The sequence below is a fragment of the Stenella coeruleoalba genome (assembly GCF_951394435.1).
Source record: "Stenella coeruleoalba genome assembly, chromosome: 1".
NCBI classification, from domain to species: Eukaryota; Metazoa; Chordata; class Mammalia; order Artiodactyla; family Delphinidae; genus Stenella; species Stenella coeruleoalba.
In genome coordinates this window covers 162,461,365-162,489,298 of record NC_137169.1, presented here as the reverse complement: position 1 = coordinate 162,489,298, position 27,934 = coordinate 162,461,365, and the positions used below count along the sequence as shown (strand labels likewise).

The following is a 27,934-nucleotide window of genomic DNA, read 5'->3' as shown; positions in this document are numbered from 1 at the left end:
GTTGATTAATGAAACTTTCCTCACCTTGTGATTCCATCCAGCAAACTGCCCCTCACCCAGCCACAAACTCTCTTGCTCCCCGACCGGTACACAGCACGAGGCGTGCTGGAGAGGGTGCAGCCTGCACTGTGGGGATGTGGGAGCCCCGGCTCTCCCTCTCAACCATGAGAGGTTCTGATCAGCTCCCCTTCAGAACACCAAGGAAGCCACATGGCGGTGACACAAAGTCACCTGGAGGGAGGACTGCTGGAGAAAGGCAAGGAGAAGGAACAGTACTTTGTTTCCTCTAATCCACACAACGGAAAGACAAACAGAGATAAGTTATGACAACATTCTATATTTTGTAAAGCAATAATATGCTTCACCGAATCAGAGTCACATGGCAGAGAGGGACAACAGTGCTGGCTTTAATTAAATTTGTTCAGCTAATACCTAGGAGTCACCATGACACAATGAAGCAGTAAGCAACTGAGGAACCCCACAGGGAATAGGACCAATTACTGCACAAGTGAGCTGAGACCAGGCGTCCCTACCAAAGAAATAGTGAATAGAATTCTCATGTTCTTGCACAAAAAATAATACTAGTAAATAAGGTTTCTAGCAAACACTTCCTAAAAAGGGGAGGGTGTGGTAAAAAAAAAAAATGTTTGTTACTGAAGATTCAAAACTCATGGAGCTGCTGAGTTGGTTTATAAGCTGCCTCTCCAACTCTGGCAACCTCTGCTGGGAAGCCGCTAAGTCCCTACCCAGCATCCCCTGGCCGACAGTCAAGGAGGGCCTGTGGTGACAGTAGCTCCTCGGGCTTGAGAGGCTCTGGAGCAGCAGCCCGTCCCAGGGCCAAGCCTGCTGATGTCAGTGCAGTACCCAAGTGGGAAGCGGTCAGGCGTCCTGGGTGCTAATCCTGGTTCTGCCCAGTGCATGGCTGTATTACCTCAAGCAAGCCTTGCTCTGGGCCTTGGTTTTCTCATCTGCAAAATGAGGGGGTTGGATGAGATGACCTCTAAAGTCCCTTCCAACTCTGAGAGAAGTATAAGTATGACTCAGATCTTCGCAAAAGCAGCCAGGAGAGATGGTGAGGCAAGGTCACAGCACCCACCAAAAAGCATGTAAATGTTACCTCTCTCAGGTGGAGGTAGAGAAATAGCAGGGCGGAACGGGACTATTTTTTAAAGCACTGATTACATTTAATAGGACTAAGAAGTCACCAGACCACAGACAGGGAGCAGGGCATCAAGGCAGCCGCCACCTCTCACCAACTCTCAGGGCTGTGAGATAGCAGATATCAGAACCCCCATGACAGGCCCTGCTGCTGCTCTACAGCTCTTTGACCTAACTCCCCAGGAATGGCCTAACACCCCGGGTAGAGCAGAGGTCTCCTCCCTTTTTCTTCAGGCACCTTTCCGATGAGGCAATCCCTCCTGCCCCACCACATCTTCCTCCCTTGCTTAATAATCAAAACACTCCTGGTTTTGAAAATCATTTCAGTACTCAGCACCTATGGTTAAGTTAATCAAGATTCAAGATCTAGAAATCTCTTTGGTGTGTGTCTCTGGAACAGAATTCTTTGAACCAGATTCCCCCCACAGCTATAATTATGTCTCAGCCAGTATTTGGATATTGGAAGCGCTGTTGACACTGCTATCAGTCTCTGAATGCCTCATCCCTTCTTTCTTCCTCTATTATTAAGTTTTTACACAAAGATATGTGGGAAATCTACAGTTTAACAGTTGAGTCAACTTGTAAGATCTGGGAGCAGGCTGCCTGTCAAAACACACTCTGACTTCAATCTTCATCCACTTCTAACCTGCGAAGGACAAACTATGAGTGTTATTTAAAATACTCCTGGATCTTTAGCACAGGGAGATCAGCTCGGTGCTTTGTGACTACCTAGAGGGGTGGGATAGGGAGGGTGGGAGGGAGGGAGATGCAAGAGGGAGGAGACATGGGAACATATGTATAGGTATAGCTGATTCACTTTGTTATAAAGCAGAAACTAACACACCATTGTAAAGCAATTATACTCCAATAAAGACGTTAAAAAATAAAACAAAATAAAATACTGCTGGATCTTTCCTTTCAAAACCATTCAAAGGGAGAAAAAAATCCAAATCTCTCTCCGATTAATTACAATAGAAATCTGAATTGCCACCCAAAAGCATTTTAGAGGGTGGTTTTTTGTGTCTATTAAAAAGAATAAGGAGCAGAAGTTGAGAGCTTTTGTTCTGAAGTCTTTATACCATATTCCAGCTATCCAAGAAGATGAGCAGCCAGTGTCCCCAAACTGCTGATGGGTGAAGGCAGATGGCGTCTCAGAGGGGATAGAAAACTCTCCTGGAAAGAATGTCCGTCACTTCCTCAACAGTACAGGTTAACTGTGGTCAAACAGTATTCACTCAACTCCACTCCCCGAGGTCAGAGCCATGGGATCAAACAACCACTCTCCTTCCCTGCCCCCAGTTATGAGCAAGGAAAGAACGGTCTAAGGCACAAGTATTAAAGGGTTCAGGATACTGATATATTCCTTCTCCAAAAGTCGACATCAAACAACCAAAAGCCCTCAGCAACAGCTTACAGTAAAAACCAAACAAATCTGACAGTGTTGAGGCTAGCTGAAGTTCTCCCCCAAAAGGGAGGATGAAAGCAGCAAGAAAATAATTTCAGAGGCCTTAAAATCTGTTAAGTTGAACATGTTTGTCTTCTACAACCCCCAAGTACCAGGGTCTTATTCTATCTAATTATATATTCCAACATTTCCACCCATAACACATATCTGAGTTTTGTATGAATAGCTGAAACACAGCTAGCCACAGGGATTGAGGGGGAAAAGAAAATATAACACAGGAAGTATTTTACTCCTCCTCCAATCATTAAGACACCCCAGGGGAAAAAGGCGTTTTGGGTCACCTTTAGAGATGTGGTTTGATCTGAAACCCCTCTTTGGGGAAAACCTTCTTCATGACCCTGAACATTGGCTCACACTGCACTGGCGACTCATCAGACCTCCAAGTCCATTCTGTTTAACTTCCGAAGTAGATACTCTCACTGAAATCCCCATTCTCCCCCCTACCAGATCCCCTTAAAAAAGAAAAGAAAAAGAAAGAAAGAAAGAGGTTGGTTTTCCCCAGCTCTAGGAAAACGCTCCCTCCTCTGTCCACCAATCGCCCTTGTCCAGGACTCAAGTGGCCATCTCCGATTTGCGGAATCAGCACTGGGCCAAGCCGTGGTTTACGGACCCGGTTTACAATGATCAATGGAGCTATGGGAACAGCAGACACCGCGAAGGAGCCTGCTGGCCTCCCATCTGGAGCCTCACAGGCACTGAAGGTAGGAGGGGGCACGCTCTCGGATCAAAACAAACCCTCCCCCGCGCCCGGGGCGGTCGCGGTGGGGATGGGGGGGGGGTGTCGGTGTCCCAGCGGAATCTCCAGCCTTGCACCTCCCCGGCCGGCGCGCCCCAAGGCAGCACAGCCGCACTCGCAAGGCCCAGGGAAGTGAAATCACACATTCCGGCTCCCAAATAAGGAGCGAGGCTAAATAAACCTCTGAGATACGACTTCTCCAAACCAACCGACCAACCAGCTCAATGAGTAATGGGCCTTTTGTGCCCACAGAAAGAAAGAAGGGAGGAGAGGATAGGGAACCACAACCCCCGAAAATCACTTCCATGAGACTAGGGGGAAAATTAGCAGAAGTGGTCCCGAAGCCAACCGTTGCGACTCGGCTGGATGCCGCTCAAACCCAAAATGGCAGGGTCCTCACGAGTCCTCTCGAGTCCCCGCCACTCACACCCGGAGGTGACCGGAAACTCGGTCTCGGCTGTGTGGTCCGCCGGGACCTGACCTTCCCGCTGCCCCCCGCCCCCTGCCGCGCACTTGGCACCCCTCACGCGCGCGGGACGGGCAGCCCCGCCGCGGCCACTCCTCCGCGGCTCCGACGCCAGACCGAGGAAAGCGTCGGCGCGACCACGCTGAGCCACCGAGAGCTTAGGCCGCTGCGGAGTGTCAGGGGTGTCCCCGGGAGACCCCATCCGCCCGTCCTCCCCTCCCTCGGGCCCCAAACCTACTTTTAGGGCGAATTTCTCCTGGGTCCTCTTGTTGAAGATCTGCAAAACTTTCCCGTTGATGCCCAGTCCCAGGACCTGGGTGGTGACCTTGTAGTCGTCGATGATGGCGTTCTTCTTGATCTGCAGGCTCGACTTGACGTGGAACTGGGGGAACTGCTGCGGGGGCTGCGGCGGCGGCTGGGCCGGGGGGTGAGGTTGGGCCGGGGCGGGGGGCTGCGGCGGCGGCGGCGGGTTGGGGAACATCGCCGGCGTTGGACAGCATGGTGCGGTGGCGGCGGCGGCGGCGGGCTGGGGAACAGCACCGGAGTTGGACAGCATGGTGCCCGTAGGCGCGAGAGCAGCGGCGGGAGGGCCCGCGGCGGGCCCCTCCTCCGGCTCCGGACGGGTTCCCCGCCACCCCGAGCCCGGCTGCGAAGTTTGGTCCGGGCTGGAGCCGGCTTCCCCGCCCCGGCCCGGCTCCAGGCTCGGCGGGTCGCGGGGCTCCGTGGGTCCCGCTGTGCGCCGCTGGCGCCCACCGGCCCTGCTCCCTCCCTCCCACCCTCCCCCCGGGGGCCAGGCGCTCGGTGGAACGCGGGACGGAGGGGCCCCGGCCGGGGGGGAAGCGGCCGCGCGACAAAGTACCCAGCCCGAGGGCCGGCGGCCGCGTCACAGCCTCGTCTGCGTCCGGGGCCGGTCCTTAAAGGGGAGGGTCGGAGGGGGCAGGGCTTGGGGAGGCGGGACGGAGCTGGGGAGGCGTGGGCGTGGGGGAGGGGCTGGCCTTAAAGGGGAGGACGCAAGGCTTCCGGAGCGTGAAGGGCCAAAGCTGGGGACTGGGGCTGGGGACAAGGAGCGGGGACCGAGAAATCTTAGTTCTTAAATAATCAGGGCCACGCAAAGGGAAAGGGGAGGCGTATGAAAGTAGCTGCATAATCAGATAGATAATCCACTTTTCTCCAATTGTCTGGCTCTTTTAGAGAGCAGCAGCTGAGGGTGTATTTCGAAGGCGGGGGATGACTAGCAAGTATGCGCCAGATGAGACCTCCGGGGTGACCTGGAATTACAGAGGCCACTCATTCTCGGAATAGGGTGAGGCAAATATGGAATATTTTAACTTGAACACTTTCCTCTGAGTTTTGCATTTCTTTTCTCACAAATTCGGTGCACCTCTCCCAGTGGGAAGAATAGGGTGTGGAGAGAATTCCCTGAGATAATGTACCAAAAAGGGAACGTCTGGGGAATAGGTCCTGATTTCCAATGTGGAAAAGTTAGGCCCTAAACCTACAGCCATAAGAAATGGGTATTTTTGAAGAAGCCAAGTTCTAGTCCAATTTAGCCCCCTGTCTCTGAGGAAGATACTAAGGATCTAGCTGGACCTAAGCATAGCCCAGATCAGGGGAGGAGATTGGGGAGGCCCTAAATTTAAGCTGCCAGAGGGTGTTGATACATATTCTGATGGGCTTTGGGGGATGATCATGAAATAAATTCCTGCTGACCTCCTCCCCACTCTGACTAGTAAAACAGCTCAGAAATAAGACAAGGAGCCTGAGGTGAAGACAAAACCTCAGCTTAATTACTGATAAGGCCGAATTAGAGAATGTGACTTTACCTGTGGCCACACGTGGCCCCTAACACGTTCCCCCAACACTCTAGAGCCCCCTTGTACAGGGAGACCTAGCTCAGGGAGAAGCAGAGGAGGGAACATCCTAAGGAGAGGTGCCCTGGGGACCGAGCCCAGGCAAGCATGGAGTGAAGGGTAGCCTGAAAGGTAGAAGTTACCCTCTTAGCAGAGTCCCTTCCTGGGACTCACTCCAGGGCCCACTCCATGGACCAAGGAGAAATATGAGTCCCCTAACACAAATACTCGCTCTTTCTGAGCACAGTTAATTTAGTGTACACCTTGACTTTGTGCAAGGTGCCGTGCTCAGGCCTGCAGTGGTGGATGGTGTTGATCTGTGGAGGAGAAGAGAGGTACAAGCAGACAGCATCAAGAGAGTGGCACTGACACAAGTCTGGGAGGTGAGGGCAGAGGGATTCTCCTCTGCAATAGCAGGTGGTGGAAGCTCTCCTCTCATGCTAGAGGGTGCATAAGTTAGACAGTTCCCCATTCCTCTGACTCCTCAAAGATAAAAAGACAGCCTACGGCCACAGAGATTGGAAAACACCTCACCCGTTCTGCAGCACTACTATCACTTCCCTTAGGCGCACAAGGGAGAAGCCCAAGGACTGAGAGAAGGACGCAGGGATGGGGAGGTGGAAGCACCTGCTCCTTGCTTCTCATCTCAGCTGGGCTGGGGCTGTGCAGGGCTGAGAGTTGGTCTCTTTTCCTCTGCAGAAGGTCACCAGTGGCTTCCTACTGCCTGGTACTGAGTTTTCACCTGCTTCCCTCCACACGGCTAGAAAGAGGATAAGCTCTTTTTGCCCTTTCAGAGACAGAAGGCACAGTGGAAAGAGAATAGAATTTAGAGACAAATGACCTGAGTTCAAGTCTCTCCTCTTTGTATCTGAAACAAGGAGAAAAATAATAAAATTGAATATCGGGGCTGAGTGAGAATTAAATGAGGTAGTGTTCATGAGAACTCCCCAAAAGCTAGAAATGATCATGAAATAGTAAATCTTATAATGACTGAGGCATTGCTGGCTTGCTCCTCTGCTCTGTGCCCACTGCATGGGGATCTGCCCCTGATATCAAAGCTGCCTTCCTATCTAGCTGGGACTCTGGGGAGATGCTGCAGCCCAGTGACCTAGGAATAACTAGACAACTGAAACCACAGCTGGGGCTTCCTTCTGGAATTACAAGGACCAGTTAGGCCCAGGGGGCACACAAGGACTCAGTACATAGAGATTACAGAAGCTGCACACACAGCACCCAGAAAACATATACATATATCAACACAAAGACATAAGTGCAATGTGCCTGGCATGTAACAGACATGGAATAAATGTCTAATGGATGGATAATAACTGGGGAGTGAGATGGGCTAAAGGAAGAACCTAAGATGGGCAAGAGATCCAGAGTCTTAAGTTCCATTCCAGTCCTAACTAACTATGTAACCTCATGCAAGTCCCGCGCCCTCTCAGTTCCCTCTTTCTCATCTGTCCAACAGTGATGTTAACATCTGTCCTGCCTCCCTTGTAGAGCTATTGTAAGAATAAAATAAAATATTTTTCCTTAGGACATGGAAGTCCAAAGTCCTATTTGTATAATACCAAGCTCTCAACCATCTGTAATGAACTACTTAAACAATTTTTATGGATATGTAGAAGCACTTCAAAAGTTAAAAGTCTATGCAAATAGAAAGTACTATTTTTGTCTACTATTGACATGCAAACACATATGCCATGAATACTGTACACACAAAGACAATTGAAAGACCTCAGGTACATAGAATTTGGTTAATTATAATCCTCCTCATCATTGAGTCATTGGTCCATCTCTGCTTTTATTTAATTAGCTATTAGTTTGGTTGTTTTGTTTTGTTTTGTTTGGGGGCAGGTTTTTTGGCTGCGCCTTGCAGGGATGTTAGTTCCCTGACCAGGGATAGAACCCAGGCCATGGCAATGAAAGTGCCAAGTCCTAACCACTGGACCACCAGGAAAGTCCTTCGTTATTTTTAATAATGCAGTAGGCACCTGTGAATCCACTACCCAAAATGAAAACTAGCACTTTGACAGTAGCATACATCTAACTAGGTGGTTCCTTCATTCATCCCCAACCCACCTCTGTTTTCTCTGGCCAAGATAAACATTATCTTGAATCCTAGGTTCATTATTCCTTTCCTTTCCTTTTATGTAGTTTTATTTCATAAGGACACATAAAGGTGTCTGACCTTCATAAAAGGTGAAGCTCATAGTGTCTTAAAAGGGAGGTGGATAGGGTTCCCTGGTGGCGCAGTGGTTGAGAGTCCGCCTGCCGATGCAGGGGACACGGGTTCGTGCTCTGGTCCGGGAAGATCCCACATGCCGCAAAGCGGCTGGGCCCGTGAGCCATGGCCGCTGAGCCCGCGCGTCCGGAGCCTGTGCTCCGCAACGGCAGAGGCCACAACAGTGAGAGGCCCGCGTACCGCAAAAAAAAAAAAAAAAAAAGGGAGGTGGATATGGGTGACTTTATCAGAAAGATGAGGTTAAAATAAGGAAATGTCTTGTCATAGTTTCAGAGTATTCGCCACCTCCTCATGATGACGGTGACGATGATGATAATGATGGCGATTATTGAGTGCTTACTCTATACCCAACACTGTGCTCAGCCTGCCATTGTCTCATTTAAATCTCATGAGGGTCTGTGGTAGAGATTGCTGGCTGTTTCCGCCAGTATCCATTTCCCCCTCTTTGATAGTAAATAATCTTCAGTATTTAGCTAAGCACATGACTGCCCGGAATAAAAACTACATTTCCCAGCCTCCATTACAGCTGTCTGTGTTCATGACTTGTAAATGGAAGCTGTTGAGAAAAGAGGTAAGTCCTCCTCCTTCTCGTCCTCTTTTCTCCTTCCTGGTGCCCGGAATAAAAATGTAATGGCTGGAGGAACCTCCCTGGTGGTCCAGTGGTTAAGAATCCATCTTGCGATGTAGGGGACGCCAGTTCAGTCCCTGGTTGGGGAACTAAGATCCCACATGCCGCAGGGCATTACTAAGCCCACGCGCCACAACTACTGAGCCCGAGTTCTGGAGCCCTCGCGCACCACAACTAGAGAGAATCCCGAGCACTGCAGCGAAGAGCCCACGTGCAGCAACTAAGGCCCAATGCAGTCAATAAATAATTTTTTTTTTTTTTTTATGTAATGGCTGGAGCTTGAGCAGCCATCTTGAATCATGAATTTGGAGACCACAGGTTGAGGATGACACAGCAAAAGGATAGAAAGAGTCTATGTCCTTCTATCCATGGAGTATGCATAGAAGATGGAGCCTGGATCCAATGTATCAGCCCTAAACAACTTACCCAGCCTTTATATGAAATAGAAATAAATGTCCTTCTTATTACAGCAACTGATGTTCTAAGTTTTCTATCACTCACGTCCAAATCCCATTCTAACTGTTATACAACCCTATGAGATACGTACTGTTATCCTTATTTATCTATTTTAAAAATGAGGAAACTTAGTCCTAGAGAAATTGAATAACTTTCCTAGGGGTACATAGTTAGCAAAGCACAGAACCCAGGTCTTTCTGACCCAAAGTCCATTTTCATGGCCCCCACTCTAAATCCTAAGCAGACATACACCCACATATCCTTCTTGATGTCCAAAATATGGTATCTTGCCATTTCTGGGCAGGAATGACCTAAAAAGGTATGGCCTATACTTTCCATTTTAGATAAACTTTAAATCTCCCACACCTCAATTTCCTTCAATCTTGACCTAATCTGTTACAGAGTATAGGTCTGTGTTAATTTGCATGACTGTGTTATATGATAGGATTACTTGTGAATCCATGGCAATATCTCTTCTCAAGGCTTCCCCCGTCCTGCCTTCCACCATCAGGGAGTAAAAATTTCCTATTTTGCTGTGATATGGCATTATGAATGGATGACAAAGGGTGAAAATCTATGGAGGTGAATTTCCTGCAAATTTTCAGATAACACGCTCTTGATGAAATACGATCATCCGCAAGCTGTTGGATAGATATATGCACACAGATAAAGTGGGCTTTGTATCTATTGCTGGGGCACACAAACTACTGCCGAAGGCAGCACGATTCACAGGAAAAGCTCTCTTCACTGAAAGCTCACTCTTGGAAAGGAAAATGACTTGAGGCCAGGGAGAGATAGTCTTCATCTTATAGGCTAGTTTTTCTTTGAGAGATTGAGAAATTCTCCAAAGCAAAAATGACAGATATATAAGAATTATTCATCACAAAATTTCTGAAATCTCTGAAAGTGCTAGGGACTGATCCACAGAAAGAAATTTTACCCAAAGTAAATATTGTGGGCAATGCCCTATGTGAGGACATCTCAGAGGGGAAGAGATGCTCTGCTCCTCCACCCCAATGCCCTTATCTGCACCCCATCCTTTGACTGTTTAATGCCACAGCAGGGAGCAGCTGGAGCAGAGGGAAAGAGAAAGAAGGAAGTACCTAAGGGGGAACAGAAACTTAGCCTCAGCACATCGACAGACATGACCTGGTCCAAAGGGACGGAAAACGGGACTAATTAAGACTACAGGTTGCCTAACTGTAAATTCTGTGCCTTAGTCTGGGAAATGGAGAGGAAAGGGGTAAATATTCCATCATAGTCAAGATAGCCCAAGACTGTTGTCCCATATTAAAAGCTTTGCCCCTCCAGTCTAGCCTGTATCTGGCATGTCCATTGCAATTCAGATGAGCATTCAGCCTGGATAGTGAAATGGGGAAGGGAGAAAGGTAAAGGGGATTTGCCATCCAGGAACACAACCAGGGTGTGTCAACCCAAAGGGTCATTGGTCTTTGTCTGGTAACCTGCTGACCCCTGGAATTTTTTTCCATCCCTCACTTAAGATGAGTAAATGGGAGTGGGAAGGTAGGAAAGGTAGGAAGAGATGGGGAGGGGACTGGGTAGCGATTTCCTAAGTGTATAAGAATAAACAGCTTCCAGTGAGACCATAATTTTGAGGCAGCGGAACATGGCGGAATCAAGTCCTGGGTTCAAATCCCACCTCTACCACTTACTACTATAATAACTGCACCTCTGCATTCTTTTTGTATAATGAAGGGGGAGATAATATTCCCTAGATTAATATTCCCGTGCCAAGTTTTGAGCTGTTACTGACACATACTGATCGGCCTCTGTGGAGCAGTTATTATGCAGCAGGTACATTCATACCAGTCATCTCTTTCAATCCTTTCGACAGGCTGTGCTTAGTATTATTTCTGCTATTCCAATCATTGAAAGCACTGTGGCTCAGAAAGGTTAAATACCCGGCCAAAGTCATCACAATAGAGCAGAAGAGCTGGAATTCAAAACTCATGCTGTTTCCGCTCATGTCAAAGTCCATGTTCCTAAATGCTCCTGTAAGTTGCATTTGGCTCAGGAGAAGGAAACAGTCTGCAACCTGCATCTTACTCAAATTCCAAAGACTCTTCCTCCAAGACAGAGAGTTAAAGGCAATGAATAAAGCCATTTAAGCAGTAATGAATTTAGGATCCTAGGATGTATAAGCTTTTGAGAAATGACTTAAATATATGAGGTACATGTGGCATAACCCACATTTTGTTTTGGTTTTGCTCATTAAATGACAGAGGTAGGAGCTAACTTTTTCCCCCATGTTTCTCTTTAGGTTATGAAAACTGTAATATTGTAGAGATGAAAAGGACCTATGAAGACCACCTGATCTGTCAACTTTCTCAAAAGACCACACCTACATGTAGACAAGTAGGTGTGTGACCTTCAAAGCTTTAGGCTCTCAGAACTTCCGGTGTCTCACTATATCATGAAAGGAAGTTCTTCCTTTTGTGTGACCTATATAGTACATGTTGCGGGCAAGTCCCTCTCATTCCTGGAAGCTCGCTCATTGATGCTGGCCAGGGGTCTCCCCACAGCTTTGGATAGATGTCTAGAACCCTCCCTTCACTGGAGCAGTAGGTGCAGGGGAAAATTGGATGTGCTGGAAGAGAGAAGTTGGCATGTGGGCCAGCCTGGTACCTGCACCTGACCCCCACCATCAACTTTGCACCCCCTTTCATATCCACAAACATTTACTGAGCACCAGTTCAGGTCAAGTATTGTACTGGGCATAGGAATGCTCAGAGGACCCTGATGGACCTTGAGTGCCTTGAGAAGTTACATATATATATATTTACATATATATGTAAATGGTGACATTTATGTATACACATAACATAAAATGTATCATTTTAACTATTAACTAGTTCAGAGGCATTAAGTACACTCACGTTGTGCAGCCATCACCACCATCCGTATCCAGAACTTTTCATCTTCCTAAATTAGTTCTCTGAACTCATTAAATAATAACTCCCCACTCCCATCCTTCTCCCAGCCCCTGGCAACCACCATTCCACTTCCTGTCTCTATGGATTTGACTACTCTAGGAAACTCATATAAGTGAAATCATACAGTATTTGTCTTTTTATGACTGGCTTGTTATACTTAGCATAATGTATTTAAGGTTCATTCACGTTGTAGCATGCGTCAGAATTTCCTTCTTTTTTTTAAGGCTGTACCATTGTGTGTGTGTATATATATATATATATATATATATGTATATACCACCTTTTATTTATTCACTCATCCCTCTTGATGGACACTTGGTTTGCTTTCACCCTTTGGCTATTGTGAATAATGATGCTATGAACATGGATGTACAAATATCTGTTTGAGTCCCTGCTTACAATTCTTTTAGGTATATACCCAGAAGTTGAATTGCTGCATCTTATGCTAATTTTATGTGAAATTCTTTAAGAACTGCCATGTTAATTTCCATAGCAGCTGCATCATTTTACATTCCCATCAGCAATGCATAAGAGTTCCAATTTCTCCACTTAGCTAACACTTGTTATTTTCTAGGTTTTTTGGGGTTTGTTTTTGGTAATAGCCGTCCTAATGGGTGTGGCCTTGAGAGAGTTTAAGTTTGGGTCTTCAGGGCTCACAAACAGGAGAGAGTCATCTAGAAAGTTCTCACCAAAGAAATGACATTTGACCTAGGGATCTAAATATGGGCAAGAATTCTCCAGGTAGGGCTTCCCTGGTGGCGCAGTGGTTGAGAGTCCGCCTGCCGATGCAGGGGACATGGGTTCGTGCCCCGGTCCGGGAAGATCCCACATGCCGCGGAGCGGCTGGGCCCATGAGCCATGGCCGCTGAGCCCGCACATCCGGAGCCTGTGCTCCGCAACGGGAGAGGCCACAACAGTGAGAGGCCCGCGTACCGCAAAAAAAAAGAATTCTCCAGGCAGAGGAGGAGAAAGGGGTAACACTAAACAATGGAGCAAAGGGAGACGAGAAATTGCACAGCCTGTTTAGGAGCAGCAGGTGGTCAGCACAGGCTGGAATGCAGGGTGTGCAGGGGAGAGTGTCAAGATGTGGGGCGAAAAGCAGATTTAAGGGCTAGACATTCCACTAAGGCTTTGGACTTTGGGCAACAGGGAGCCATTGGTAATACTATGTGAAAGTGCTGTGCAAACTTCAACACATGATATAAATGCAAGAACTTAGAACAAAAAAGAAAGAAATGTTTTTAAAGAAAAAAATGGGGACTCCCCTGTGGTTAAGAATCCGCCTGCCAATATGCAGGGGACATGGGTTTGAGCCCTGGTCCGGGAAGATCTCACATGCTGCAGAGCAACTAAGCCCGTGCGCCACAACTACTGAGCCCGCGTGCTGCAACTACAGAAGCCCAAGCGCCTATAACCCGTGCTCCGCGACAAGAGAAGCCACTGCAATGAGAAGCCCGCGCACCGCAACGAAGAAGAGCCCCCGCTCACTAGAGAAACTAGAGAAACTAGAGAAAACCTGCAACTAGAGAAAACCTGTGAGCCACAATTAGAGAAAGCCTGCGCGCAGCAGCAAAGACCCAACACAGCCAAAAATAAATAAATAAATATTTTAAAAAATAAAATAAAGAAACAAATGTACTAAGACTAATACACATTACCTGGAAATTGGAGGCAGTTTCTGGCAGAAAGGACACTGGGCCCCCGGAGTGCTGGTTCAGGCCAGCCCCCTGGTGTTGGGTCCCAGTGCAAAGGTGGCCAAACGACCCACCCATGTCGACCTCTCTGATACAGAGGGGCTTAACTGTCCATGAGATGGGAGAGTGGCCTTCCAGGCCTAGAGGGTCACAGGTCCCCCCTCCTTCCTCCTGGACCACTGCACTCAGCAACGTGTCACCTTTTAGTGCAAGATTCCAATTCATTCAGACACTTGGAAAATCCCCCCAAGCAGCCACCTGCCTCTGACAGCCCCTTCTAAGCCTGAAGTTGGACCCAGATGAGGCCTCCCCAATGCAGCTGCCTCACTGTCCCTTCTGCCTTGGGGGAGCGAGACAAAGGACTCTTCCCTATATTCAACAGGTAGAAGATTTACAAAATTACAGAATATTCCATCCCTCTCTCTCTCTCTCTCTCTCTCTCTCTCTCTCTGTCTCTGAACCTTTAATACAGCAGTCCCCAAACTTTTTGGTACCAGGAACCGGTTTCGTGGAAGGCAATTTTTCCATAGACCGGTGGGAGGGGGGATGGTTTCGGGGTGATTCAAGCTCATTACATTTATTGTGCACTTTATTTCTATTGTTATTACATTGTAATATATAATGGAATAATTATACAACACACCATAATGCTGACAGGAGGTGGAGCTCAGGCAGTAACGCGAGCGATGGGGGCAGCTCTAAATACAGATGAAGCTTTGCTTGCTTGCCACCGCTCACTTCCTGCTGTGCAAGCCGGCTCCTAACAGGCCACGGAACAGTATCAGTCCGTGGCCTGGGGGTTGGGGACCCCTGCTTTAGTACGTGAACATGGTACACAATGCAAAAGCCCCAAAGGACATATAGTAAACAGCTCTCTCCCAGCCACCCAGTTCTCTGCCCGATTTTCTCGTGCATCCTTCCAGAGGTATTTGAGCCAGTCCAGCTTTTTGCTTAAGAACTAGCATGGACTGTGTTTGGCCTAAATCCCAGGACACCAGATCCTAAACTCCAAAGTCACACTGTCAAGAGGGAAGCCCTAGATCATCCATGTTACCCAAAGTCAAAAGGCTTGGATAGCTCATGGCCATGCCAGCCTGCAGTGTAGCCTTTACTCTGTGCTTCCTGGGATCAGGGCATCCTCCGGAGTCTGAGGCTTCTCCCAGCATCGGTGAGGGGAGGGATAGGAAGTGAGCGACGATGGCCTGGGGTGGTAGCTGGGTATAGATCAGGGAAGAGGGTGAGACCAGTCCTGGAAGAGGAGAGATGGGGCTATGCTCCCCAGTTCTGTGGGGGAGGCCTCTGAATCTGGGCCCACTGGCTGCCCCCCTTGTGTCTGCAGAGCCATCTGGTGCAAAAGCCCCTGTCAATAGAAGGGTAGCAAAGAGGGGTGTGTGGGCAGCCTTCCCCTGGGTCAGGGCCCAAGCAGAGGTGTTTCTTCAACTCTCGGTGTGATCGCAGCTGCCCCGGCCACTGAGCTCCTGCCTGCGTCACTCCCCAGGAATCTGGTTCTTGTTTACCACCAAGAAGTGTGGTGATTACAGAGCCAAGCGGCCCTCCTCCAGCTTCCTCAGGGAGTGTGTGGGGAACCCAGGGCCTGGAAAGGGAGACGTGCTGAGTGGGAAAATTAGCGGGCTTCCTCACCAGGATGAGTCAGGGAAGGGCCTGGCGGGACTCCAGCATGGCCTGGGCTGGGACACCTGGGACCATCTTCTACAGAGCTGGGAAAAGAAAGAGCAGGGCAGCAGAAGAAGCAAATGAAGGTGAACCGTCAAGGACCAGGGGCAAGGAACCAGGAAGACTGGAGTCAAGATGACACTACCTGTTGTGCGCTCCGCACTGTGTTAAGAAAGAACAGTGAACTGGCAGGCAGTGAAGCCTCCTGCAAACTTCTTATCCATCCCTAGTGACTGTCCAGCGCCTGCCACAGAATAGGACGCTTATTTTTGCTGGGCAGATGGAATGGAAGATGGTGGCTGGCACTCAGGGAAAGACAAAAGTCATAATAATCACACCAATGGATCAAGCACTTCCTATGTTCCTGACATGGGTCTAAATGCTCACCATGTGTTACTCAATCCCCAGAACAACCCTACAAGGCAGGTGTTACTAATATCCTTTCAGGGACCCAGATGAGGAAATTGAGGCCCAGTGTGTTTAAGTGACTTAAAGTAAGGACTGGAGTGGGGATTTGAAGGCAGGAAGCTGGGACCCAACCCTGTCTTCTTAGGCACCATGCTTTCCTGAGCAGGGAGCAGAGGCCACCAAAGATAGACAGCCTGGGGCATAAGGCTCTATCCTAGAGTTTCTTCTCCCATCAGTTACCCTGCTGTGACCTCACCCCCATGCCAACCCTGGATGGGCTCCACTGGACCCTGTTCTAGGCTTGGAAAAAATGGCAATGCAACTAAGATGGTTATTTTTTCCCAAACCAAAATTCCAATCATCTGTTCCTCTGGATCAAGATCTTGGTCCAAAAGCCACTAAAGGTGTTGGGAGGAGAACAAGAGCTGAGCATCCTACTCTCTCTTCCTCTACCTGCTCCTTGTCCTGAAGCCTTTTCTCTTCTGTTCCCTCTGCATTTTTCAGAACATTGTCCAAATGCGGGGGTATTTCCAAAACACCAGCTTGCTCCATTTACTTCCCACACAGCTGTCTGCTCTTTTCTCCCTGGGAAGTTGAGCTAACAAGGCAGTCTGAAAATCAGGTCATTTCTACTGTTTTTCAGCGTTTCCAGGGGCCCTGGTGCTGCAAATGGAAATGTCAACGTGGGGTAATTACATGGCCCCATGCCGTTTTCCGACTACCGTTTATCCATAATCGATTCCTGAGAAAGACAAAGGATGTGGATAATCAGCCGGGCAGATGGAGAGTGTCGGGCGGCCAGGACAGAAGAGAAAACATAGCTCCCCTGAAGGGAGGGAGAAGAAAGGCCTCTGGCTCAGGGAATGTCTGCGGTGGGGACAAAACAGGCTCAGACCTGGCCCCAGCAGATAAGGTGTGTGTAGAGGAGCCAATTAATCACTGGACGTGTCCTTTAACATCTGACAGCCTTTGGAACCTCTCTCTAGGAAATGGGGAAGGAAGTAGTAAGGAAGGACCCTGAGGGTATCACATGAAAGAGGAAGCATGGGCATTAGAATAAGGTAGAAAGATCACAGGTCCTGGAAACTAGTTATTTAAAGACACTCCTTGTAACACACACACACACACACACACACACACACACACACACACAGAGGAGGTTGATAGAGCCTGTGGTGGGACCCCAGTTTTCTTTGGCCGGCTTCTTTGCCTTTAGGTCTGGCTGAGAAGATGGGGCTAGACATTTATCATTGGGCATTTTAGTCAGTTTCACTTCCTGTTTCTCATGCTGAAAGCATAATCATCATCATAATGGTAATAATATTTCCTCAGGCTTGCCTCTGCCTCCTATTTATCTAAGGCCTCCCAGAAGCGTGTGTATAAGTGGGAGGGGGGAGAGTACAGCTTATCTACTCTATCAGTCAACAGCTGAGGGTGGAGGCAGGCATGGAGGTGAGGGTAAGGGATAGGAATTAGCAGTGGAAATTATTAAACTCATTTTTTTTTTCAAGAAGAGGAATCTAAGTGTGTTGGTAGTTCCCCAACTGGCTATTCTCACCACAGAGATGTTTGTAAATCCCTTTTCCCAGGGTCCTCCAAAAATAAATCCTTTCCTTTTCAGCCTTCAATCCATCCTAATCTAGGAAATCCCTGTAATCTGAGGCCCAGAGACTTTAAGCTGACTTCCTAGAGTCACACAGCAGGAGAGATAGGACCAGACCAGGCTTCTTGTGCATCCATTATAAGGAAGGGAATTTCCAGCTCTATGGGGAACTTGCAAAGCTGTTAGGAAAAACCACAACTATTTCTGCTAAGGAAAAAATATGCAGTCCTCCATAGACTTGAAACCCAGGATAGTTAAGAGAGAGCTCCGTCTTCCTGGGAATGGGTTGGGACCATCTAAGATTAGGAGAGGGCAGGGGGAAGAGCTTCCAGACTTTGATCAGGACAACTGTTCACAGAATAGAGGTGTCGGGCCAGTATTTTAATTTTTTACCGCCAGTAAAAGGAGCTGTACTTTAAGGACAAAGGTTGAGCACTTTACAGGCTCTGGGGACTCAGATGGGAGTGGAGGGAAGTGGGGGAGGGGGCCATTATCATGATGACAATAGTGACATAGTCCTTCCTTTAGATCCTGCCCTCCCCTTGGGGATTTGAGGACAAGTGGAGGGAGGGAGGAAGCAGGTGGTTCAAGGGTCTTTTCTATATGAACAAAAAACACAGGTAAAGAAAAAAATTAAACCACCAGAGAGAACCCCTAATTAATTGAGTTAAGATTTTTTAAAAAAAAAGCTTCCTCTCAGACACAAAGACACACACAGACACACATCTCACACGGACAGACGAAGCCTGAAGCACTATTTAGCTACACTAAGGATGAGAGGATGTGAGATCACATGTTTATTTATTGTGATATTTATTATTGTTGGATTTTTTTTCCCCAAAAGACAGTCATAAGCCTAGGGCTGGATGGTGAATGCCAGGCTCACAACGTAAAGATGAGAAGTTAACTGTGACCCTGTGAATAATCAACCTGGGGCTGTCAAGGGAGGAATCCATGCAGGGAGGGAATTATACTAACACTAGACATGCACATAGCAATCACTACGTGCAGACGCTGTTCCAAGCCCTCTACATACATCTGCTCATTTAACATTCACAGCAAGCCTGCGAGATAGGCTGCGACTCTTATGATCCGCACGCTTCTCATCCACGCTCATCTCAACCCTGGCTGCCCTCGCATTTCAGAGCCTGTAGACGGACTGGGTTATCGAACCCTCACCTCTGCCTCTCTTCCCAGCAGCAGCTGCCACAGGCCCAGGACCAGCCACATAGTCTGCAGGACCCAGTGCAAAATGAAAATGCAGGGCTCCTTGTTCAGAAATTAGGAAGAATTCCAAGGGAGCAACAGAAGAGCATTAAGCCAAACATGGGGCCCCCTAGGCACAGGTCCCTGTGGGACCACATGGGTCACACACCCATAAAGCTGGCCCTGCAGCAATACCCCTGAATCCCTGCACGGAACAGTTGTGGAGTCTTCTGTTATCCGACCCTGGTGTGTGCCGTACTCCTGAAAACGGAAAGGGAGAGAGAAAAACACATTGTATCCCACATACACTGGGCATGTGTGTACGGCTTTGTTGAAGAAGCTATTCCAAGTTTGGTTTTCAGACTTGATCTAGCTGATTTTTGAGGTCTCTCCCAATGCTGTATTAGGAGATCCGTCCTTTTATTCTTCCCTTTCCTCACATGCCACATTCAACTGGTTGGCAGTTCTTGCTGCTTCTGTCTCAGCAAGGCCTCCTGTATCCTCCTCTCCTTTCCATCTCCCCTGCCACTGCCCTAGTTTTCTTTCACCTAGAATATTCCAGTAACTGGCTAACTAGATTCCTTGCTTTCAGTCCCCATTGTTTCCAATCCATCTTTCTCTCTGCTTGTTATGCTTAGGCTTTTTTTAATTTTGTTTTTAATAGATATTTATTGGAGTATAATTGCTTCACAGTACTGTGTTAGTTGATGTTGCACAACAAAGTGAATCAGCCATATGCATACACATGTCCCCATATCCCCTCTCTCTTGAGCCTCCCTCCCACCCTCCCTATCCCACCCCTCTAGGTCATCGCAAAGCGCTGAGCTGATCTCCCTGTGCTATGCTGCTGCTTCCCACCACCCAACTATTTTACATTTGGTAGTGTATATATGTTGATGCTACTCTCACTTCGCCCTCTCACTCCATGTCCTCAAGTCCATTTTCAATGTCTATCTCTTTATTCCTGCCCTGCAGCTAGGTTCATCAGTACCATTTTTTTTTCTTCTTTTTTAGATTTCATATATATGTGTTAGCATATGGTATTTGCTTCTCTTTTTCTGACTTACTTCACTCTGTATGACAGACTCTAGGTCCATCCACCCCTCTACAAATAACTTTTTCTTTTTATGGCTGAGTAATATTCCATTGTATATATGTGCCACAGCTTCTTTATCCATTCATCTGTCAATGGACACTTAGGTTGCTTCCATGTCCTGGCTATTGTAAATAGTGCTGCATTGAACATTGTGGTACATGTCTCTTTTTGAATTATGGTTTTCTCAGGGTATATGCCCAGTAGTGGGATTGTGGGGCCGTATGGTAGTTCTATTTTTGGTTTTTTAAGGAACCTCCATACTGTTCTCCATAGTGGCTGTATCAATTTACATTCCCACCAACAGTGCAGGAGGGTTCCCTTTTCACCACACCCTCTCCAGCATTTATTGTTTGTAGATTTTTTGATAATGGCCATTCTGACCAGTGTGAGGTGATACCTCATAGTAGTTTTGATTTGCATTTCTCTAATAATTAGTGATGTTGAGCATCTTTTCATGTGCCTCTTGGCCACCTGTATGTCTTCCTTGGTGAAATGTCTATTTAGGTCCTCCGCCCATTTTTTAACTGCATTGTTTGTTTTTTTGATATTGAGCTCCATGAGCTCTCTGTATATTTTGGAGATTAATGCTTTGTCTGATGTTTCATTTGCAAATATTTTCTCCCATTCTGAGGGTTGTCTTTTTGTCTTATTTATGGTTTCCTTTGCTGTACAAAAGCTTTTAATTTTAATTAAGTCCCATTTGTTTTTGTTTTACTCTAGGAGGTGGGTGGAAAAAGATCTCTCTATGGTTTATGTCAAAGAGTGTTTTTCCTACGTTTTCCTCTAAGAGTTTTATAGTGTCTGGTCTTACATTTAAGTCTTTAATCCATTTGGAGTTTATTTTTGTGTACGGTGTTAGGGAGTGTTCTAATTTCATTCTTTTACATGTAGCTGTCCAGTTTTTCCAGCACCACTTATTGAAGAGGCTGTCTTTTCTCCATTGTATGTTCTTGCCTCCTTTGTCATAAATTAGGTGCCCATATGTACGTGGGTTTATCTCTGGGCATTCTATCTTGTACCATTGATCTATATTTCTGTTTTTGTACCAGTACTATACTGTCTTGACTACTGTAGCTTTGTGGTATAGTTTGAAGTTGAGGAGACTGATTCCTCCAACTCCGTTTTTCTTTCTCAAGATTGCTTTGGCTATTCAGGGTCTTTTGTGTTTCCATATGAATTGTAAAATTTTTTGTTCTAATTCTGTGAAGAATGCCACTGGTAGTTTGATAGGGATTGCATTGAATCTGTATATTGCTTTGGGTAGTATAGTCATTTTCACAATATTGATTCTTCCAATCTGAGAACGTGGTATATTTCTCCATCTGTTTAGGTCATCTTTAATTTCTTTCATCAGTGTTTTATAGTTTTCTGAGTACAAGTCTTTCACCTCCTTAGGCAGGTTCATTCCTAGGTATTTTATTCTTTTTGTTGCAATGGTAAATGGGAGTGTTTCCTTAATTTCTCTTTCTCATTTTTCTTTGTTGGTGTATAGGAATGCCAGAGTTTTTTGTGCATTAATTTTGTATCCTGCAACCTTACCAAATTCATTGATTAGTTCTAGTAGTTTTCTGGTGGCATCTTTAGGATTTTCTATGTATAATATCATGTCATCGGCAAACAGTGACAGTTTTACTTTTCTTTTCCAATTTGTATTTCTTTTTCTTCTCTGATTGCTGTGGCTCGGACTTCTAAAACTATGTTGAATAAAAGTGGTGAGAGTGGACATCCCTGTCTTCTTCCTGATCTTAGTGGAAATGATTTCAGTTTTTCACCACTGAGTATGATGCTTGCTGTGGTTTTGTCATATATGGCCTTTATTATGTTGAGGTAGCTTCTCTCTATGCCCATTTTCTGGAGAGTTTTTACCATGAATCGGTGTTGAATTTTGTCAAAAGCTTTTTCTGCATCTATTGAGATGATCATATGGTTTTTATTTCTTAATTTGCTAATGTGGTGTATCACATTGATTGATTTGCATATATTGAAGAATCCTTGCATCCCTGGGATAAATCCCACTTGATCATGGTGTATGATCCTTTTAATGTGCTTTTGGATTCTGTTTGTTAGTATTCTGTGCAGGATTTTTCCATCTATGTTCATCAGTGATATTGGTCTACAATCTTTTTGTGTGTGTTATCTTTTTCTGGTTTTGGTATCAGGGTGATGGTGGCTTCGTAGAATGAATTTGGGGGTGTTTCTCCCTCTGCAATTTTTTGGAAGAGTTTGAGAAGGATTGGAGTTAGCTCTTCTCTAAATGTTTGATAGAATTCTCCTGTGAAGCCATCTGGTCCTGGACTTTTGTTTGTTGGAAGATTTTAAATTATGGTTTCAATTCCATTACTTGTGATGGGTCTGTTTATATTTTCTAATTCTTCCTGGTTCAGTCTTGGAAAGTTGTACCTTTCCAAGAATTTGTCCATTTCTTCATGGTTGTCCAGTTTATTGGCATATAGTTGTTTGTAGTAGTCTCTTATGATCCTTTGTATTTCTGCAGTGTCAGTTGTGATTTCTCCTTTTTCATTTCTAATTTTATTGATTTGCGTCCTCTCCCTTTTTTTCTTGATGAGTCTGGCTAAGGGTTTATCAATTTTGTTTATCTTCTCAAAGAACCAGCTTTTAGTTTTATTAATCTTTGCTATGAAAACATGACGACCCAAAACCTATGGGACGCAGCAAAAGCAGTTGTAAGAGGGAAGTTTATAGCAATACAATCTCACCTCAAGAAACAAGAAAAATCTCAAATAAACAATCTAACCCTACACTTAAAATAACTAGAGAAAGAAGAACAAAGAAAACCCAATGTCAGTAGAAGAAAAGAAATCATAAAGATCAGAGCAGAAAGAAATGAAACAGAAACGCTTAAGCTTTTATTAGTTACTTTTGAGAACTTTCTCTCCCCTAGGTTGTACATTTCTCCAGGGTGGGTACTCTACTCCCAGTCACCTATACATTCCTCAGTAGCCCTGAGAAAAGCAGCCTGTACCTCCTGGCTACTTCTGCAATGCCTCCTTTGCACATCTCTCCTCTTCCTTCAGGCCCATTTTCTGGACTGGAACCCAGCCTACTGAACTCTCAATCAAGAGAGCACTGTTCTTCTGTCTCAACTCCAGAGGAAAGCATGGCGTCCAAAGTCCTGTCTCCTATTACGATCAAAGTGTGGCCAATTGGAAGGGTTAGGAAAATCTGCCTCCCAGTGGATCAAGAACGACCGATAAGGACTAGAAGGCATGGAGAGGGCTAACTGACATTTCTTGCTTAGAACTGTAGCTGTAGGGGCTTGTTTAGTCTGGCTTCAAGCAGAAAGGCAGAGAGATCTGACTTCCATAATCTTCACCACCCATCACAAAGTAATCGGCAACTCAGGATTGTTTTAAAGAGTGATGGTCTTGACTGATACTTTAGGGAGGAAGTCCCAATCAGAGATGCTTTACTTTGACATCTTTAAAAGTTTTACTGGTACCCTGATCCCATTTTAAGACCAACCTAAATTACCTTGGGTCCAGAATATAACAACCTCCCCATATCAGTAAGGATGAACTCAGCTGGAAAGGTAACCAGCAGTGGTTTAACCCATAAAGCAGGTAAGAGTTTCTTAATAAGACCTAACAGAGGTGATCTCAGGTTTCTCAGCAGCTCAACAAATTCATCAAGTACCATCAAGGATCCATGGCCTACCATCCTCCTGTATTGCCATCCTCAGCGGACTGGATGTCACCCTCCAGCTAGCTCATCCCTTCACTCTTCCAAGGAGGCTGCAGCAGCTCCAAGTTTCTCATCCTCAGAGGACATGGTTCAGCTGAGCAAGGAAAGAGGCAGGAGTGAAAAAGAGAATACAAATAAATTTTAAATGCTTTTTTTTTTCCTCCGGTGACTGTCTTATTTATCATGGGAAAACATATTTCCAGAGAACCTCTACAGATTCCCCCTTATATCTCATTGGCCAGAAGTGGGTCACATGCTCATCCTCAACCAATCACTGGACAGAGGATGTGGAATTTCTCCAACTCCTCCCCTGCCTGGAGGGAGGAGCACTCCCCAAGGGAAGAAAAAGGGGTATGGGTTTTGAGTAGGTAACTGACAGTATTTGCCCCACTCCCACTCAACTGACTCTTTCTCCTGATCCTGTAACACATTTAAGTATCCTTGGCCCTCAGGCCTGCCTCTCCCTGACACCTGCCCCTTTTCGCCTCTTCCCTTCCCCAGCAAACTCACTGCAGAAGCCATATAACTGCATTGCCTCCAATGAATGATTGATAGGATCTTGTTACTATTAAAACCTGGGGCCCATAATAAGCCCTATGTCCTCTGTCCCAGGGGAGTGGAACCAAGGTTTTGGATTTGGAAATAGTAAAAGATGTGAAAGTTTAGTTTAAAGGATGAGAGGAGTGGCCTGTGTGGGTAATTGTGTATGGGGAGTGGGTGGTAGGAGAGAAAAAACGCGTAACATGAACAAATAAATCACAACCACCATATCCAATAAAATAGAAATCGGGAGGCTCAATGTCAGATAAGGGGAAAGCAACATTCCCCTTTCATGGTTTCTCATTATTAAAATTCCAACTTTAAAAGGCTGAGGTCAGAGCTCAGACAATGGGGAAGATGGGGAAGATGCTCTTTCTTCTTTGTCAGAGGACCTGACAAAAAAGGAGCCAATAAGAAATGGAATCAAAAAGGAGAAAGTCGTTTCTGGAAATGCATCTGTGAGATCCGCTCGTAGGTGGAAGGGAAAGAGAATTAGCGTAATTGAACTTCTACCTACTCTAAGGTAAAATACGTCATATACATTGCCTCATTCAGGCCTCACACCATAAGGTAAGAATTGTTCCCATTTGTGACCTAACAAAGAAAAACCTAGCTGCATATTTTGTAAGGGACAGAGCCAGCACTTGAACCCAGATCTTTCTGACCCTAAAGCACATGCTTTGTCATCTCCCTATGACCATGAACAGCCATGAAGTCTCCTTTCCAGGGATAGTGATCTATCTGTACAGGCTCATTCATTCATTAAACAAATCTTTATTTGAGCCCATTATATGTCAGACACAGAGCTAGGCTGTAGGTTAGCTGTGGTTCTGCTTTGGGGAGGGGTGTTCAAAAGACCTCTAGGGGTCTCTTCTGGCTACAGAATTCTGCAACTGTAGGAAACCAAGGCAGCCATAGCTTCTTTCTCTGCTGTTGTCCGTATCTGACGAATTGCCACTGGGGAAGGGGCCAGAACATGGTGGACACTACTTTTCTGCCCAGGCTAGGAAGAACAGTAGAAGGGAGAGTCACCAAGAAGTTCAGTGGTCAAACTGGACTCTAGCAGTCTCTTCCAGGGTCCAGTGTTAAAAAGAGGCCCGGTATAGAGTTTCTTTTGGGGATCATGAAAAAGTTGTGGCGATGGATAGTGGCGGTAGTTGCACAACATTATAAATGTCCTTTAATGCCACAGAATTGTACACTTTAAAAATGGTTAGGGCTTCCCTGGTGGCGCAGTGGTTGAAAGTCCGCCTGCCGATGCAGGGGACACGGGTTCGTGCCCCGGTCCGGGAAGATCCCACATGCTGCGGAGTGGCTGGGCCCGTGAGCCATGGCCGCTGAGCCTGCGCATCCGGAGCCTGTGCTCCGCAACGGGAGAGGCCACAGCAGTGAGAGGCCCGCATACCGCAAAAAAAAAAAAAAAAAAAAAAAAGGTTAACATTGTAAATTTCATGATATATACATCTTATCACAATAAAAAAATTTAAAGTGCACTTAGCAAAATAAGGTCTTGAAAATAATCTTGAAACACACTGTGCAACATTGCTCCTAAATATACACCTATCCAAAGAATTAACCATTCAGAGCATTCATGCACTCAATTCATTTTAGTTTTGAGCTATCAGTACAAAAAGGAAGGAAGGGAGGGAGGGAGGGAGGAAGGAAGGGGAGAAACAGTAGCAAAACCTCAATTAATTTACACATGGAAAGAGTCACAACCATAGTTGAAGCATAGAATTTATTCTTCTGGCTTGTTTCCCACCAGTAGCATCCAGTGTCTGATAGATAGAGTCACAGTGCACATTTTTAAAATGTCCAGTAAGGTTCCTAAAAATAATTGTAAATCATACAGACTAAGTGACAACAGTAACAACAAAATAGACCCAGGACTTTGTCTTTCCAGCCTGAGCACCACAATCACCAGGTCACTCTGACCTTCCCTGGCAGGCAGCCCTGGGCAGCTGGAAAAAGTGACTTCCTGACCAGGATGCAAGGAGCCTGGCAGCCACGAGGGTCTGAGCCATGTGGGGTGTCTTGGTCCAGGCTGGAGTGACAGCCAGCTTCCAACAGGGAAGATCACCCTAGCAATGGGACTAACTGGGTCCCAGGATCAGGAAGTGCCCCCCTTCCCCATACATACAATGACTCCCCACTTTCTACCTGCAACACTAGGAGAGGCAGTGGCCCCTCTGGAGGGTGGGCAGGCAGTGTCTCCATCATCTCCACGTTACAAATATGGAAAGTGCTAGGCTTGACTAAAGTTACAAACAGGTAGTTCTTTTCCTCCGTGGAGCAAAAAGGAAAAGTGACTCTATGTTCTCATTGGAACCAGGCTGCTATTCACAGCATAGCTCCAGTGTTTTTTCCACTAAATATGTCAATCTGTAAAATTGAAAGAAGATCCTGGCTAGGGGCCATAACTGCAATCAGGAAATAGAGAGGGAGCTAGAGGGACTCTCCAGTTATCCTTTTTTTTTTTTTTTTTTTTTTGAGCTTAGAAGAACCTGCTGCGTACCAAGGTAGAGGGTGAAGTGGCTTTATCCCTTCACTCACCACCAGAGGGGGCAGTGTAACTTTATCCCCGTATTCACCACCAGAGGGGGCAGTTGCTCCACATCTGTGGTCTCTGCAGTGCTGAGAAGGTACATGCTAAGGGTGAGACCCCCTAAGGCTCTAAGGGTCATTTTAGCTCTCCCTTGCCCCAGAGCTGCCTGCATTTACTTATCAAACCTCACTCTTAGATAAGGAAGGCACTGCAGGGATCATCTGGTCCCAGACAGCTGGCTGTTTCCCCCGCTCTTAAAGAGCTCCAGAAATAAACTCCAGCACCGCGCCTGACTGTCACAAGGCTCTCAGTGTGGGCTGCCTACAGCCACCGAGACAGGAGCCAGGTGAGGGCAGATGAACCCCCTCGGGGCAGGCCAACTGTGCATTAGCCCCTGTGGAGGGAGGCGCCTTCCTTCTCCTGCCCAGGAGACCCAGGTACCTGATTCCATCCTCTGGCTGCCTCGCAGACCAGGCCTGAGAGCAACAGACCCCTGCCTGTGAGCCCGAGGGCTGGAGCCCCTTCATCTGCCTCTTGGGCTCCTTGCTTTAAGAGGCACCCTTTGTGGAGGTGAGTTTGGGCTCATGAGACAACCCCATTTAACATCGACTCCCACCCCTCCTTGCCCCCAATGCATCTGTCTCTGCTTCATTCCATCTGGTGTCCTCAGAGGAATGGCTAATTAAATTGAAAAGAGCTGGCCTATTTTTGGTGTTTTTCAGCTAAGACCTGGAGGAATAGCCACAAAGTTTGGAAGGAACCGAAGGGAGGCTGAAAAGCTCTGGGGTTGGCTGGTTATTCTAGGATTGTCAGGTCCTAAGTCCCATAGGCTGGCTGTTCCAGTTAAGGTTCCATCCCATTCCCTGGGTCATCAAATTAGGGGATGGGATAAAATCTGAAAGAAGGGGAAATATCTTCTTGGTTATTCTCATCCCACGTTGTCCCAGAAGAAACAAGCTGATTTATTTGGCTTATTTGTTGCAAAGTCAGAGCAGCAACAGCAGACCAAATATAGATTGGTCTCTGGAGAAAAACGGCAGGAGTCGGGGAGGGTGCCGGGGGTAGGATGTGGGGTGAGAGCAGGGGTACCTGACCCCTAGTTCACATTCCACTACCTGCATTTGAACAAATACTGTTTCCTTCCAGAAAATTACTTTCTTTCCAAAAAGAAAACTCATCATATTACTTCTCTACATTAAAACATCCTTTGGTTCCTTATTTGTCTGCCTAACTGACAAAATCCTTAACTGTACTCCTAATGACCCTTTAAACCAGCCCAAACCTTTATCACCAGATTCAATTCCTGCCATCTTATACACTAGCCATCCTGAGTTTTTCACCATCCCTTTTCACCTCCTGCTGTCTCAACACACTTCAAGTCCTCCGCCAGGAATTCCCTTCTCAGCCTAGCAAATTCTACCCATTAATGGACTCGCAGTGCAAATATTACCTCTCTGAAGTCTTTTTTTAACACCTCCAGGAATTAGTCACTTTCTCTGCTGTGC

At 46.5% G+C, this 27,934-nt stretch overlaps 1 protein-coding gene and 1 long non-coding RNA gene across 3 annotated transcripts in view; one reads left to right on the top strand and one right to left on the bottom strand.

Moving 5' to 3' along the window:
- MAPKAPK2 (MAPK activated protein kinase 2) overlaps positions 1-4,685 on the bottom strand; it is a 46,143-nt gene extending 41,458 nt beyond the window's left edge. Inside the window, exon 1 of the mRNA XM_079939591.1 lies at positions 4,064-4,685. Within this exon, the coding sequence (XP_079795717.1) occupies positions 4,064-4,381 (318 nt within the window). The 5' untranslated portion in view covers positions 4,382-4,685. The remainder of the gene's footprint in view (positions 1-4,063) is intronic.
- On the top strand, positions 5-22,853 carry LOC307195473. 2 transcript variants are annotated; one of them, XR_013830845.1, is made up of 4 exons: positions 5-3,324; positions 5,017-5,128; positions 11,289-11,387; positions 22,678-22,853. It is a non-coding gene; the product is annotated as an uncharacterized lncRNA (long non-coding RNA). The 2 variants fall into 2 exon arrangements; XR_013830846.1 differs by lacking the exon at positions 22,678-22,853 and having other exon boundaries at positions 11,289-11,630.
- The last annotated feature ends 5,081 nt before the right edge of the window (positions 22,854-27,934 follow it).